The sequence below is a fragment of the Drosophila santomea genome, chromosome X, assembly GCF_016746245.2.
Source record: "Drosophila santomea strain STO CAGO 1482 chromosome X, Prin_Dsan_1.1, whole genome shotgun sequence".
NCBI lineage: Eukaryota > Metazoa > Arthropoda > Insecta > Diptera > Drosophilidae > Drosophila > Drosophila santomea.
The window spans coordinates 19,411,235-19,427,366 of record NC_053021.2 but is presented as its reverse complement, the minus strand read 5'-3'; the positions used below and the strand labels follow the sequence as shown (position 1 = coordinate 19,427,366).

At 43.8% G+C, this 16,132-nt stretch overlaps 3 protein-coding genes across 13 annotated transcripts in view; 1 reads left to right on the top strand and 2 right to left on the bottom strand.

Annotated features, from left to right (window-relative positions):
• The window catches only part of LOC120455472, a 78,264-nt gene extending 70,020 nt beyond the window's left edge, over positions 1-8,244 (bottom strand). For 9 of the 11 annotated variants that reach the window (XM_039641694.1, XM_039641698.1, XM_039641699.1 and 6 more), the window contains exon 1: positions 5,670-5,845. The gene's annotated coding sequence lies outside the window, so the exon portion shown is untranslated. Of the gene's footprint in view, positions 1-5,669; positions 5,846-6,994; positions 7,366-8,227 lie in introns of those variants that run through there. The other 2 variants (XM_039641695.1, XM_039641696.1) reach the window with 2 other exon arrangements.
• Positions 8,245-10,398: 2,154 nt separating this feature from the next.
• LOC120455918 lies at positions 10,399-11,511 on the bottom strand. The gene is made up of 3 exons (XM_039642427.2): positions 10,997-11,511; positions 10,575-10,854; positions 10,399-10,512 (listed from the first exon to the last, which is right to left on the bottom strand). The coding sequence occupies exons 1-3, from the start codon at positions 11,393-11,395 to the stop codon at positions 10,502-10,504; spliced, it is 690 nt and encodes a 229-aa protein (XP_039498361.1). The 5' UTR covers positions 11,396-11,511; the 3' UTR covers positions 10,399-10,501.
• Positions 11,512-12,343: 832 nt separating this feature from the next.
• Positions 12,344-15,582, top strand: LOC120456939 (aminopeptidase N). Its single transcript, XM_039644078.2, has 6 exons — positions 12,344-12,927; positions 12,982-13,261; positions 13,316-13,708; positions 13,773-14,489; positions 14,707-15,191; positions 15,265-15,582. The coding sequence occupies exons 1-6, from the start codon at positions 12,344-12,346 to the stop codon at positions 15,518-15,520; spliced, it is 2,715 nt and encodes a 904-aa protein (XP_039500012.1). The 3' UTR covers positions 15,521-15,582.
• The last annotated feature ends 550 nt before the right edge of the window (positions 15,583-16,132 follow it).

Below are 16,132 nucleotides of genomic sequence, written 5' to 3'. Positions count from 1 at the left end.
TTTCTGGAAGGATAAACGCAACTTTTGCGCTTGTTGGGTAGTTTTTCCATTCCATTCCCTAAGCCCATTTGGTTTACAGCCAGTAAAGATGAAAATATGGTAAATATTATAGAAAAGGGCCAATTTGCGATACCAATATCGGAGTTTCAAAGTTAAGAAGGCAGTTGATAGAAACAGTTGCAATTTTTAAAAATTATAAACAAATAAATACTTAGAACATTGTTAAGGAAAGTCTTAAGCTTTCGAACTTTAACTTTACTGAAGTAGCTGTCAACCGTTTTCAAGAGCAATTCAAAAGCAAAAGTTAATGCTGCTAAGCTAAGCAACTTCATAACTAAGTAAAATATACATTCATTTAGTTATTAGACATGAATTTTATTTTTGTGGCTTATAAAAACTTAGAACTTCTTTTGGTTGTCATTGGTAAAGGAAACTTTTAGCACACAGACATTGAGTGCATGTCCTGCAAACAGAAATCCTGGCACATCCTGGCAGGTGGTCGCTGCATTTGGTGGTTCAGCTGGTGGTGCAATAGCCGTATTTCGTATTGGTTTTGGTTTTGGTTTCAGATCCTGCGTGTTTTAGTGTGGGTGAGTCACACACCGCAAAGACCAGCTATTCCCATTCCCAAATCCCATTCTCCCCTACCACCGTCAACTTTCAGCATTTTTAACCCTCCGCCAGGATACTTTGTCCTGTTTGTCGGCGCTGTCATGTGTGACGCGTGGTTAAAAATTTGATATCCTTGAACGCCTAAGGAAAAACAATACCCAATACTACCAATATTTCTCGAGCGGCACACAGCGTAGGAAATCTAGAATAAAACGTAATTTGAGCATAATGCCAAAAAGACGAACTTAAAGGCCGACAAGCAAGTCAATTGAGAGCCGCCCAAAAAATCAATGACTTGTGTGGGTCAGGGAAAGATATATGTACATATGTATATATGTACATACACACTTTTATAGTACACGACTATACATGTATGCCGGTGGTTGGGTTGGGGAACTAAAAAACTTTACTCTCGACTGTGTAATATAATTTCAGCTCCAAACTTGGACAGAGGACAGAGAGAGCTCTCAGCCAGAACTGATTGGAAATCATAAGTGAAAGGCCGGACTGTGGAACTTGATTTAAAGACTCTGGCCAAAAGGTTCTTGGGATTCTTTCCAGATCATCGCCTTCCGCCCCGTTGCCCGAAATTGTTCTCAAATTGATTTAAGGGGTGGCGGGGATAACTCGCAATTTCTATCTAATTTCACAACTTGCAAAGTCGCATAAACTTTTATTCCCTCTTTGGTTGCATGTGGCCATTGTTATGGGGCACGGTGCTCGGTGCTCGGTGCACGGTGCACGGAGAACCCCGCTCAATTTGAACGATTTATATGCGTGGCGCGTTGCAAGCGAAACAGAAACACTTGGAGTGAGCTAATGCACTGAGCTAAACACTCCGTTTTATACTATAATATGGTGAGTATTGTTATGTTCTTAAGAATGCGCTTAAAATAATATAACTTTTTCTACATTAAAACTTTGCTCTTTCAAATTGAAAATGTTGTATATTTAACAAATATGTTTACTATCTTCAGAATATTTAACAAATATTTTTGCTATCTTCAGAATATTTAACAAATATTTTTACTATCTTCAATAATATGTAGATGTATTAACAGTTATATTCAATAACACTACATCTTTCGAAAATGCACCTGATCTTTCTCCAAGTGTACAGCCGGGCAATCGAAATGGCAAGCCAAATGACCAAAGTGCAGTGGAAACGGGAATAATGCAGCCAGGTGAGCACACAAACGGGTAGGCAGAGGGATCGCCTCAATAAATAATATTTCTGGCTCCGTTCGGTTGCAAGAACGTTGAAAGTTTTGTATGACCAGAGGATGAGGCGACATTGCTGCCAGGATGTTCCAGGATGTGCGAGGATGTGTGAGAATGTTCGTAGCCCTGGGCCACGGCTTTGTATTTGCTTTGTTGTTGTTTCTGTCACGTTTTTATGGGCAGTTGCAGTGGCATGTTTCGCATGGCGTGTGCAACATAAATTCACTTACCTGTCGCACACACATGCACACACAGCTAGAAGGCACAGGACTCGGGATTCGGGACATGGGACTCGTGTGGCAGAGTCGTAACCGTTGCCTGGTTTATGGAAATTAAGCAGGTTTTATTTCCTCGCAAACGGGTTGAATGCCACTGCGATCACAAATGCAGCAATATAGCTGCGTCAATATTTTGCAGGATATTGGAAAATGTTTTGAGTAAGGATTACAGATTGAAGTTTATGAGCCAACAAGATATATAGCCACAAATAAGATATTAATAGGGGTTTCAGTTAAAACGTTTATGGTACTGAATGATCAAACACATTTCTTGATAACTTTTCTTCAAATATATTCAAATATTTTCTGTAGCATCAGCTTAGCCCAGCTCAAAATAGAGACCCCATTCAAGTGCAATTCCCAACTCGCCTTGCATCCTTCAGTTGATGGCTCCTTGAGTGTATGTAGCACTTCGGAGCTTCCGGAGCACAGGATGTCCCATTTCGCCCGCTGTTGTTTTTGCACCATAGCGTCGAGCACCAAGGCCATCGGCCCAGCATCTAGCCCAATATTTGGCCACAGCAAACATTTATTGCTCCAGCTTCAGCGTTCTGGAGTGCAAGCTGTGCAAATCGCCATACAAATGTGGCGAACAATAAGGACAACAATGGCAGGAACAGGACCCATAGAACAGAAACAGAAACAGTAACAGAAACAACAACGGGCGACAATTGCAACGTGTCGAAACGACGTTCATAGCATATTAGTTAAGCACACACACGCTTGCATATCGGTATCCTGGGCACACGGGTCGTATGCGCAACGTTTTTCCACTCACAGATGCGTTGAGCCATATGCCAACATCCGGATTTCGCACGCACACTTATACACTTTTACAGAATGCCAAAAAAGGGGCAAAATTTTATATGGAAGCAAAGGAGCAGAGCATAAAAGCGGCACAAGAATTTAGATGAAGAATACAAAAAATCTTAAATCCAACAAATTAAAGGTTAATTAATCAAAAATTGTACCTACAGAATTTCTTTTTATGTTCCTGTTCAAAGAAATAAACTATTAACATGGTGTTGAAAGCATTTTTCTCAGTGCACCTTACTTAAAAACGAAGGCCCCAGCAAATGGAGCATTTTTCCCTGCCAACCATAAATGCGGTGTTTCAACGAAGGCTTTTCCAAGTTCAGTGAGTAGTGGGAAATGGAAACTGCAGGCGAAGTGGTGGTCCAATTACCAAGGTAACTCAAGTTCAACTCGCCAGTTATTGTGCCCAATTAATGAGGATTGCGACCGTTGAAATGGAGACGCTTCGAGCGCATCGGAGTCTCCCAAAACTACTCAGTCACTTTGGATTGCTGGGAGCCAACGGTTTTTTGCTAAACAATCGTCATTATCGGTCAGTGAATGAGCCAATTGCAACACTTGAACGTTGCAATAGCCTTAGATAATTGAGGGAATTGTACTTCTTGATTGACTGACTCAAATATCCTGAAATAAACTCCTCAGCATTGGTATTCATTCTCAGTTGCAGTGCTATTTTGCTAAACAACACAATGTCACAAAACGATTTGTGCATTGAGAACACAATCGGATTTGAAATTTGGGACAATATTTGAGAGACATTTGGGTGACTACAACATTTGTTACATTTACCATGCTCAACGTGCTGACAAGGTGGAATATTATTTTATTAAAGCAATGCGATTACTTATGTAAGTCTGTGCCTATTCCTTCTTTAAGTTGGTGCAGTTGTCAGTTGTCATTAAAATATTAAAGTGTTTAAGTTAAAATGTATGTATATAGTTTTTTTGTCAATTAAGTTAATTATAGAGATTGTAAGCACTTGTTTTTATTTGTATTTCATGGGGCATTTACTCCTTGCTGGTCTTAACCCCAATAAGTTATTTAATATCATTGGTTTTTTTGACTTGGTATCGGGGAATTGGCAACGAAGTTGAAGGATTCAAAACTAATTAGAGACAAGCCAATGCAGCCATCAAGCTAATGCAATCAGAGTAGAGTGAGAAGTGAATGGGTCTGTTTTGTGTTCATGATGATGACGGTGGGTGGGTGGTTGGCCAGTGTAAATACACTTCGATTAACGCTAAATTAGCTCGCGCTGAACTGAACCGATTGAACAAAAGCCGGAATTGACAGTGGCCAATGGCGGGATGGCCGGGAAGGCCAGGATGGCTGGACAACGATGAAAAGGATAGCTGGGATGGCTGGCAGGATGATGACGCCGATGATGATGAGAGAGAGAGCGATGACGACAGCAACGAGGCTGGCGGCTAATGGGTGGCTTAAGCGGGTGGAGCTGCACGACACCAACCCACCAACCCACCCACACATCTTTCTTCTGGCTCTTTGTGCATTGTCAGCCCCATTGGCCATGCGATGGCATGGCGTCGAATGCATTTGGCTATGATTCACAATACAAAAGATGCAGCGGCGGCAGCAGGGGTTTAAATAAAACTTGTGGGTAGCGGATAAATAGATGTATAAGCGGGTTCTATCTATACAAAGTGCCCCTCCATCATTCCCCACTCGATTCTGTGTGTCTGGCAAATCGCTAGGCGCTCTGCTCTGCTCTGCTCGCCTCTCTGAAAGCTGACAAAACAAGTCCCTGACCCCAAAAAGTAGGCAACAAAAAGCGTTGGCTGCTTTGTCAGCTTCCCTTGTAAGCCCCAAACCCCCCTGTTTATACCTCAAACACCCCCGGGCTATGCTAATAACCAATATTTTAGAGCCAAGCCGCCGTCTGCCGTTGAAATTGTCGCCAGGCCAGCAGCAACAAAAGCAGCGGGCGAAAAAAACAAACTTTTCACAGATAGCTGAGCTGAATCATGCTGCAGACAAAGGATATGTGGGGATGATGCGATGGCTGCTGGGAAAGGAAGTTGAGGAAGTCGAGGATGGGCCAGACGAGTAGTACAAGGCATTAATTTAACAGGATAATTGAAAATGAATAGTTGCATGTGGCAAGAAGTGTGAGGGGCAGGAACGTACAACATCCGGACATGCGACAAATCAATGCGGAACCAGGAAGGGACCGTAGATAATAATTTAGGGGGAATTTCCCTTGAGCCAATCGGGGATTTCCCAGACTTGCGACTGCTGCACCGTTTTAACGACCAGCTGAGGCTTTAAAGGGTTTATTAATATGCCAGCAATGAAAATTATTCATGGCTTATTCACAAGAGTTCAGTTCATTATGCAAAGTCAATAAAAACTATAGACGTCGAGGATATTCTTGAACCTGCGGAGTTAACGAGTTGCGCATTGAATCGCATTTGTTCTATGAAAAAAAAACTTAAATGTATGGTTTAATATAATTGAGTGCGTATTTTGATCATATTTGCATGTTTTCTTTGGAACACACAATTAATAAGTTAGTTATAATAAGCTGTTGCTTAGTAAATTATTCGGTCCATACAATTCCAGTATAATACATATACCTTTAGGCTAATAATTAAATTGAAGTGTTCCAAAACGTAACTGAATATGTATAAACTGCACTGCAGCCGAACTGATAGTAATAATCTCTCCATTTAACGGATTTCCTTTCACAAATAAACATTGAAATATTGACTATGCATAGCTTACCTTTAGCCACAAGCTCATATGCTTGGTGGTCAATACGAATTTTGCCTGGGTCTGCGATTTCGATTCGATTCGATTCGATTATTTGGTTTTGATTTTTGTTTTTTGGTTTGTGTGATTCGTGTGTGGATTATTTAGTTTAAAGAGAATTTGACGTTAAGAATTGGTGATTAGACACACTTTAGGTTTGGATGAATACATATTATATAGATAGATATTATATATATTTAGATTGGGTTAAGGTTTGATTTATTTTGTTGTTTGTTTCTTTGTCTGGTAACTGCTGTTTTGTTTTCTGTTCAGTTTTGGCGTCTGGCCTGCCAATTGCGAATTCCAACTCTGGTTTAGTTGGCCAGTTGGGAATTCGAGTACAACAAAATTAAACTTGGCAAACACAACGAAGGAACGATGGAACGAACGCATCAAACGAGCTTAGGAACTACGAGAAACGAACGAGGAACGATAAACGAAACGAAACGAAACGGAATGGAACGGATATTATGTAACTTAACGTGGCTAACGTATAATAGAGTGTGTAATTTTGATCCACCGATCGACCCAATCATCATGTGTGTGTGTGTGTGTGTGTTTGTATTGTGTTTGGCATTCTCAAATTATTAATCGATAATCTGTAGTTTTTTGATGATTTCTCGAGCATGCAGGTTGGTTACGAAGCAGGCAAGGGTTGAACATCTAATAGAAACTCAGGGATTCGGTCGAAATAGGGGTCTTATTTACAATCGGGACGCCAGCCAATCAGTGGAAGTTTTAAAGAGTGCCAACGCACAGGAACCATCTTGAGAACGTCACATTTTCAGGTGCTATTCTCAATCGGTCTTCCCAATTTTCAAGGACTCGAGTGGGAAAGTTTGTTTTCGTAGGCAGGGGAAGTTAACAGAGTGGGTAAAAGTTCGAGTCAAGGCATGTTAACTAGACAGAACAAGAAAGACAGACAGAGATGGAAAGACAGACAGAGACAGAGATAGAGATAGATAGAGAAAGAAAGAGGCAGACCGATATTAAAGTATATTTATAGTTCTTATATTGATAGTATAAAACAAAAAGAGTGTGGCTTTTTTTTTTTAGTTGTTGTCAAGAGTCTAGATCTAAAGTGGTAAACATGGCAAGACAAATTGGGGAACGGTTCTTTGGTTGCTTAGTTAGTTATTATTAAGATATTTATTTTTGGATAGAGAATGAACGCTACGTCTTTTGATTTGTATCGATGAAATTTATAGAGCTACGCTAGAGGTTCTAGGGGGATGCTAAATGCACACATTACGGGAACGAACACATCTAGTAATGCATTTTTTTTTTATGGAGCTCACATTTTTCAATATTTGAAGACATTTTGGACAAGTGGACTCGGAATCTGGACTCTGCCTTTCTTTCTTTCTTTTTTACATTTAACTCTTTTCTTGTTATTTGATTGCGAAGTGGTTCAGATCGAGGCTGGTAGTTGGTGGTTGTGGTACTTGGTTCTTGGTGGTGGTGGTACTAGTGGTTGTGGTGGAAGTAGTAGTTCTAGTGGTGGTGGGCGGTGGCATTAGCTTTAAACTAGCGGGCGAGCGGTGAGGCGGTGAGCGTGAGGCGGTGGTGGGTGCAACGTTTATTTTATTTCTTTGGGTTTTTGGTTTTTTCCTTAGCGTTTTGCGGTTCTCAGTTCACTTATTGTCTTGTATTTGTATTGGTTTGCTTTCTAATTGGGCAGTACAAAAACAAAAATATCGTAAACTGATTTGCCATGCCCCTTGTTGGTTATTATTTTATACTTTTTTTTTTTTTTTCATTTAGCAGACAACGCACAACTTAAAGGCAAACTAAACAAACTGTAAGCGAGTGCCAATGGCACTGAAGGTTGGAATGAGAACAGATGAGTGGGGTGCTGGTGGGGGTGGTGTCTCGGTGGTTTGTTGTATGGCTGCGATGACGTCGACGGCGACGGCAAGTGGTTGGAAATGAAGTTTTGAAGGCAATGTGGCGCAGAAATGCGGTGAAGGGGGAGGGTGTGGTGATTGAGGGGGAGCGGCTGGGAAGGAAAAAAAAACAACCCTCCGCTTGACAGGCGCTGCTGACTCAGAGCAAGAGAGCAATATCACTTGTCAGGCGAAACAGCAGAAAAAAAAAAAACGAAGAACTACACGAGAAATGAACCAAAAGAAGACAAAATAAACACACACACACACACACTGGCAGAGCGACAAGCACACAGGACGGCAAATCGGTTAACGGTTAAACGGTTAGCGGTTCAAAGGGTCAACTCAAAACCGAAAGCGGAGATCGCGCAGAGTTGCAATCGAGGAATAAAACAATTGAACAGCTGTAAGCACGTCGCTTCGCATCACATGCAAATGGCCAGTAGTTGAGTTCAATAATACAAATTGAGCGTGTGTTTGTGTTATTTCTTATTTCGCTTCCTCCTGCTGTTTGCACGCTCATCAAAACACACACACACACACATCTACGCGCACGCACACTCGCACACGCACACTGGGCGCACAAACACTGGAAAAAAAAAAGTATGTGACTGGGAGAGTGGGGAATCGGTATCCCATGCGTACGCCTTGCGGATTCGTGACTCGTCGGCAGCACGTTCAAAGAAGGACTAAAACTAAGCCAAGCCAAACAGGAATAGCAACTGAGCGCTGTAAATGAGATTCATGGTGAGAGAGGGGAAGACGGGCAAAGAGAGCGGCAGTCCCGTTACGCGCTGTTAACGCAACAGCAGGATGAACCAGCGGCTATGTTAAGGTTAACCCTTAACTGCACTTTATCTGTGACATCTGCAATATTTAATATCACTGATTCAGCAGTTTGAATGTTGGTCCGAAACAAACAAAAACGTAAGCCTTCTTTTATTCCTTAGAAAAATTACTTTCCTTAAAACAGTAACAGTCATTTAAACAAAAACAATTACATACAAATAATTAGCAAGATTTAAAAAATACAAGATAAACGACTTTTTGGCAAATGTAAATCTTAGTTTGTAAACAAATACATTTGATGTAATAAAATAAAGTACGATTACTTTTGGGTTAATAATACGACAAGGGTACAAGTGTTAAGCTGCCAACGTTAACAGAAGTTATGTGTGTTAACCTAACTGACTCTCATAGTCAACAGAGCGAACACTATAGGGAGGGAGAGAGCCAAAGAGAGCGAGAGTGGCGCATGTGGGGAACGCGACAAGTGGCGGTCAATTTGAATGGGCATTCAATTTGAGCCTGGCAATGTCAATTCAAATCATGTAGCATTTAAACCGTACACATTTAATTAAAGAATCAAAATTTAAAAGTACCCCTCGCTATTTTTATGCAATAAATTCAGATATGTGGTTCAATAAGCCACGCAACTTTCTCTGCAGCTTGACAGCTTGTTGGAAACATGTGACTAACGGGAGAAGTTCGTATTTCAGACTGGCAATGTTGTGCGGAGCGCAGACTTTTGTCTGCAATATTTTGACATTTCGAAGGGCAAAAGAACGCTTGGGAGGTGACAAGGGTGAAGGGGAAAGTCAAAATAATACAAAATTTGTAAATTGTGAGGGCCCTTTCCAAACTCTCTCACTCTCTCCCTCTCTTTCTTGGAAAAAGTACGATTGCCAAAGACATGTTGCTACCGAAATCGAAACACACGATATGTTTCTGCATGTGTGTGCGTGCGCTAAACTTCGGAGCATACTTAAGTGCGTTCGCAGTCGATTAATTAGCAAATTGAAGCCATCCTACTTTGGGCAGTTGGTCAAAGACAATCGGCACGGAAATCAGCGCAACCAGCCACTGTCAACTGTCAATAAGATGAGCACTTTACATAATAAGCACTCTCTCAGTCACACACTCGCACAACAACCCACATAAGCAACATACAAACACACACATACACACACACAAAGGGTACACGCACGAACACATGGGCAAATCAGGCGAACACGCGCGCGTTTATGGGCCGCAGAATTTTTGGGGGATATTCAATTTAAGTCTCCAATTATCGACGAAAAATTTTAAAGAATATATGGAAAATAAATCGTTTACATTTACCGCAAACGCGCGTAATTTTCACGATTTTCGCACAAGTTTCTTTAGCTTTTAAATAATAATGTTTATTATCGTATATCTGTATAATTGGCGTTTTTGGCGTGTTTGTGTGCGCACCGGTTTAACGAAGTGCTCCAAAGGCTGAGAACACACTGAAACTCAAACGGCCGAGGAACTCACTCTGAAGTCATGGCTTTGACATTTGCAAACGTGTTAACCTCGCAGGCGAGAGAATAACAGTACACGAGAGAGAGCGAGAAAGAGAGAGAGAGTGAGACACGAGAAAGGCACCCTTGCGCAGGCGCAGTCATCGCAATCGAAATCCACCCCCAACTTACCGCTCAGCTGGTTGCAAGGGTGCACACAGTCTTCCCTTGTGGCAGACAGGTGGCGCCACCAAAGCTTTTCAAATTTCTGTGGCAATGCTTTAAATAAAGCTAAAATTGTTTATTCTTAAGCGTTGTACGGTAAATTTTGAAATGTATTTATTTATATTTTAGCTAATGCGGTAATTGGTCAAAGACGCCAATCATCTGATAATTTTCTGTATTCTGATCTGATCTTCGCCCAGGATCCGTATTTTCGTGACCAGAGTTGTTAATAGAGTATTCGATATTAATCGCGTTTGCCAATTAGATTCATTCAATATCCAAATATATTAGTGTGTAATAATTTTTTTAAAACTCTTTTATAACAGGTAGCTTCAATATAACCTCCATTTAATTTAATAATTTTATGACTGTTTCCAATGATTAACACAACTTAATCATACATTGTTCAGGGCAACAAAGCTAAAAGCAACTATATTATGCCTGAAACGAAATAAGATCAGAATTTACACCAGTTACCTTGAAAAGAAGGCCAATTATCACACCTTGTAACTTGGCCAACTGCTCAGTGGTCATAACAATGGGCTCGGGTCTCATGGGAGCTACTAAATTCGGATCGGCAATGGGGCCCATGTAGCACTTGCGCATCTTCAGGTACTGCATCCAGATATTCAGTCCCTCTTCATTTGCTTCTACGGACTTGAGATCCTTGCCACCGGCACTGCGAACGTTAAAGTCCACACATGAATCGTTGATGAACACCTGACGTGTAAGGTGAAAGTAGCTGTTGGTGATGTATATATTCGGCTGGACTGACTGCTGCTTCTGAAATATGAAATGTTTAAAAAATGTGGTAAGACACAAAATCAGTATAAAACCCTATTGAAAAATATAAATCTATAATTAATCCATTCTTTTCGTTTGAGATTGTTGCTCTTAAAGAAAAGATCTGGTTTTCTATACTCACCTGTTCCTGTAGCACAGTGCGCATAAAGTTCTCGGTGATCAAGTGAATGTTGCAATCGCGCACATCCTTTATCATTCGCTCCAGATTGAGGTTCTTCTCGGTGAGCATCATCACTTCTTCGAACAGCTTTCGCTTGTCGTCCTCCTGCAGCTGAAGTGTCTGCTCCCATTCGCGATTCATGGAGCAGATGTCGTTGTAGTTCTTTTGCTTGAATAAACGTCGGTTGAAATACCATTCCGAAAACTGTGTCAGCTTCGACAGGGCCAGGATGCAGACAACGGTCCACAGCACGTCTATGTACTGGTCAAAGAAGCTGCCATCACTTGAAGTATCCTCCCCGCATTCAATCACTGCTGTCGAGCCATTGCACGCCACTACCGCTTCGGTAAAATTATACATTCTTCAAATAAAGTGTGTAATAAAACAGCGCGCTTGTACGAGAGTATGTGGCAATGATTATTGGAATCACTATTCAAAATTTAACAAGTCCTAGTCAGCGAGAAACACTCATCTCACAGGCTGCTTGGATTGTTCTTCATAGCCAAATCGACAGCTAAAACAAGTGAGAACGCTATAGTCGAGTTCCCCGACTATCTGATACCCGTTACTCAGCTAGTGGAAGTGCGTTAGAGTTTTCAACACTGACAGTTTTTGGCGGTTTGGGGGCGTGAGAGTCTGCGTGGCAAAAAGTTTTTTGGCAAATCGATAGAAATTTACAAGACCAATACAAAAATGAAAAAATATCAAAACATTTTCCAAAAGTGTGGGCGTGGCAGCTTTGGGCGGTTTGTGGGCGTAAGAGTGGGCGTGGCAAAAAGTTTTTTGCAAACCGATAGAAATTTACAAGACTAATACAAAAATGAAAAAATATCAAAACATTTTTTAAAAGTGTGGGCGTGGCAGTATTGGGCGGTTTGTGGGCGTTAGAGTGGGCGTGGCAACATGAATCGACAAACTTGCGCTGCTTCTATGTCTCTGGAGTCTGTATGCTTAATCTAAACTTTCTAGCTTTTGTAGTTCATGAGATGAGATGAGATGAGATCGACGTTCATACGGACGGACAGACGGACGGACAGACGGACATGGCCAAATCGACTCGGCTATTGATCCTGATCAAGAATATATATACTTTATATGGTCGGAAACGCTTCCTTCTGCCTGTTACATACTTTTCAACGAATCTAGTAACGGGTAACGGGTATAATAAATAAATATAATAATATTTAAATGAAATTAACATTTGTTTTCCAAGTGTATTGCGGCAGTGCAATCGTCACGCCGTTCAATGCGTTCAAGTGTGTCGAATTCTGGCCATCAAGGCGATCTCTCCACCTCAGCCCGTCAATAATGCCTAAGCTGCCCTGGTACTTGATTGTTTTGCACCTGATAGGAGCAACTGGAGCAGCTGCTCCAAACCTACGCCCTCTGCACTACAATCTCAGTCTGCTGACCGAGGTGGACCCGCTGAGGCTGAGTGGAACCTTCAGCGGAGAGGTCATCATCCGGCTGCGCGTATGGGGTGAGACTCGCACCATTGTGCTCAGTAACCATGGCCTGCGAGTGGGTCCAAAGGTGATGCTCTTCCGGAGCAACACCGGTGGTCGGGTGACGGTGCGCAAAGTGTGGCACATTAAGCGCCTCCACCAATTCGGCATCGTGTTCAATAGCATGCTGTGGCTGGGCGAGGAGTACAGCCTGGTGCTCCAGTTCAGTGGGCAAATGTCGCGCGCCAGTGGCTACTTTGTGGGCGGATACATGGATTCCAAAGACCATCCGCAGTGGATAGCGGTCACGCAGCTGGCTCCCAATCTGGCCAACACCGTATTTCCCTGCTTCGAGAATCGCAACTTCCTCGCTCCCTTCATCCTCAATTTGGCCCATCCCAGGGGCACCAATGCCGTGAGCAACATGCGGGTGCGCAAGATCTCCGAGTTTGTATATGCATTCATCTACTATATAGGAATTACTTTACTTTCCATTGGCAGTCATGAATATGATGACTACATATGGACTACCTTCCACCAGACGCCAGCGATGTCTGTACAGAGATTGGCCTTCTCCATCAACCGGTTCACGAATCGAACGTCCGCGGAAATCGCAAAAGGTCTTGCAGTGACCACTTGGCTGCGACCCAAGATCGCCGATCAGGGAGACTACGCCATCCGCATTACATCGCAGATAATTGTCTACTTCGTCAGCCTTTTCGGCAAGCCATATCCTGCGATGAAGATTGACCAACTGATTCTGCCGGACACGGCTTATCAGGTAAGTTCGGAGTATTGGAGCACTGCACCTTAGATAACCGATACTCGTTCCAAGAGTCACGAGCACTTGGGATTGGTGAGCTACCCGGAGGCAGCATTCCTCTACAGCGAGCAGCGTTCGACGTCGCGGGCCAAGCAGCAGGTGGCCAGTCACGTGGCCCACGAGTACGCCCACCACTGGCTCTCCGATCTGGAGAATACCGCCCTCTACTGGCTGCACTATGGCCTCTCCGACTATGTGGCCGGCTTTGCCGTGGACAACGTGGAGCCCGCCTGGCGGTTTCATGAGCTCACCATGCTGCGTCAGGCATTTGCCGTTCTAGATGCCGACTCCGGCAGCAGTGCTCAGCCCGTGAGTCTGTCCCACGCCCTAGTGTCCTCGGCTACCCAGGCGTATCACAAGTCAGCCCTTCTATTCCGCATGCTGCACTCACTCATTGGCACCCAGGTTCATTTATTACAATAACTATTATGTTAGATAGATAACTTCATGCACCCGCTCAATATCCCAGGTCTTTGCAAACGCGTTGCGTCTGTACCTGCAGCACTCGCCCAAGGGATCCGCCTCCAACCAGGCGTCCCTGTGGCACACATTGCAGGAGGAGTCGGACCGCCAAATGAGCTTGCGCCAGGACATCAAAGTGAGCCAGCTGATGGACTCGTGGACAATGCAACCAGGTTACCCGCTCATTCGGGTGGTGCGCAACTATGATACCAACCAGGTGACCGTGAGCCAAGAGCGTTTTCTGCGCAATCCTGGCAAGCGGATGAAGAAACGCCAACACTGCTGGTGGGTGCCACTGACCTTCGCGTCTGCGGGTCGCCTTAGCTTTGTATCGACGCTGCCCAGCGAATGGCTGACATGCGTGGCCAGACAGACCGCCGGTCGGCTTGTCCTAAGCGAGGTGGCCCAACCAGACGAGTGGGTGGTCTTCAATCTCCGCCTGGCCACGCCCTGTCGCGTCACCTATGACGAGCGCAACTGGCAGCTGATTGGAGAGGCTCTGTCCGCTCCGAATGCCAGCAGCATCGACCGCTTCACTCGGGCGCAGCTGATCAGCGATGTCCTCAACCTGGCCGCCGCCGGGGTTGTCACCTACGATCTGGCCCTGAACTTTCTCGGCCACCTGCGTAACGAGGACGAGTTCATCGTGTGGCAGGCAGCTGGCAGGTGTCTGGAGTGGCTCTACCGCACTCTGCGCAACACCGCCATAATCTCTACATTCAAGGTAAGTTCTCTATGGTCTTTGAAAGGATATGAAAGCTTCACGGCAAGCCCTTTTCGACACACAAAAGCTTTGCGAATAAAAGCTTTAGGTGACTAAAACGTGTGATGTAGGTGTAGCTTTTTAAGCTCAGCTTTTAAGCGTTTTACTGTTACAAAGCTCACAACGAACGCCTAAGCTCAGGAAGAACTATTCATGTAGCATTTGTCCTTATTTGCAGGGCTTCATGAGAGGCTTACTGCAGGCCAAGTTCGATGAGCTTTTTAAATCAGCTGGAAAGGAAAACATCACCGAACTGATGGTGATCGTCCTGCAGCTGTCCTGCCAAACTGATCTGCAATCCTGCGCGGACTTCGCTCTCAAGGAATTCGCTGCCCTCACCCTGAAGTCCAATCGCATTCCGGTTGATCTACGCGAAACCATCTACTGCACTGCCATTCAGTTTGGCACGGAAGCGGATTGGACGCTGCTGCGGAGGCTCTACAAGCGGTCAGATGTGAGCGAAGAGCGAAGGATCATCCTGAGCGCCTTGGCATGCAGTCGCGAAAACTGGGCGATGGACAAGCTGCTCAACCTGGCCTTCGTCGGCCGTTACTTGCCCAAGGAGGATGTCCTGCTGATCTTTAGTGCCGTGGCACAGAATCCTTTCGGCTACAACCTGGCCAAGAAATACCTGATGAACAACATCAAGGCAATCATTAAATTGTACGAGTTCCTACAAGACCATACAATTATGATATTAGCTTTTAATAACATCGCCTTGTGTTTTTATTTCTAGATATGGAAGTAGCACCGATGAACTGGCACAGCTAGTCACCGTTCTTATGGAAGAGGTCACCACTGAAGAGGATCTAAACGCTTTACGAATGTTTATGAAAACAGATCTCGGGAGTCTTCCGGGCTTCGAAACCGCCTTTCGTCGTATCCTGGAACTGGGCCACGACAACATAGCCTGGCATAGCCGACAATACCATAATGTCCTGGCCGCCGTTTGCAACATCACCGGCTCCATAGAGCCGCAGTGCATCTACTAAAAAGCCTGCGATTCGACTGCGATTTTTGCATAAACTATCGATAAAGCATAGAATTACCAAAAATAAAAGTTATCAAGTTTGTATATAGCTGGACAGGAAATGTGGTTACGAGTTCAACGAGTTATGAAATTTGTATTTTGGACAAGTATTTTTACAGCTAAAAATATCAAAAAAATACAAATTACTAAATGTACTAAAAAATGAAGATGGGAACTTTTGTAAAAAATTCGATTGTTACGAACGGCTTTCTCTTGATAGTGTAGCCCTGGCACTGTTATCTTTTCACTGCAGCCCTGCTCACGACGTAAGTGACGTCACAGTCGCACACTTTGTTTGTCCATTCGCACACACACGCGTAGGCACACACACTCACACTTACACACACCACGACCAAGAAGGAGGACAGGCACACAAGGAATTTCAACCCTCAGCGAGAAGAATAACAACAACCCAGCACGGAAAAAATCGCTGCATACGCTCAGGCGGAGCGTGTCCTTTTTGGTCAGGAGGGCGGTGGGGGGAATAGTATTGGCGATGAAAGAGCGCGGGGAACCGTGGGCGCGACGGGGAGCGGAGGCGGTGAGCAGCGAGATGAGAGCGGAGCAGGCGCAA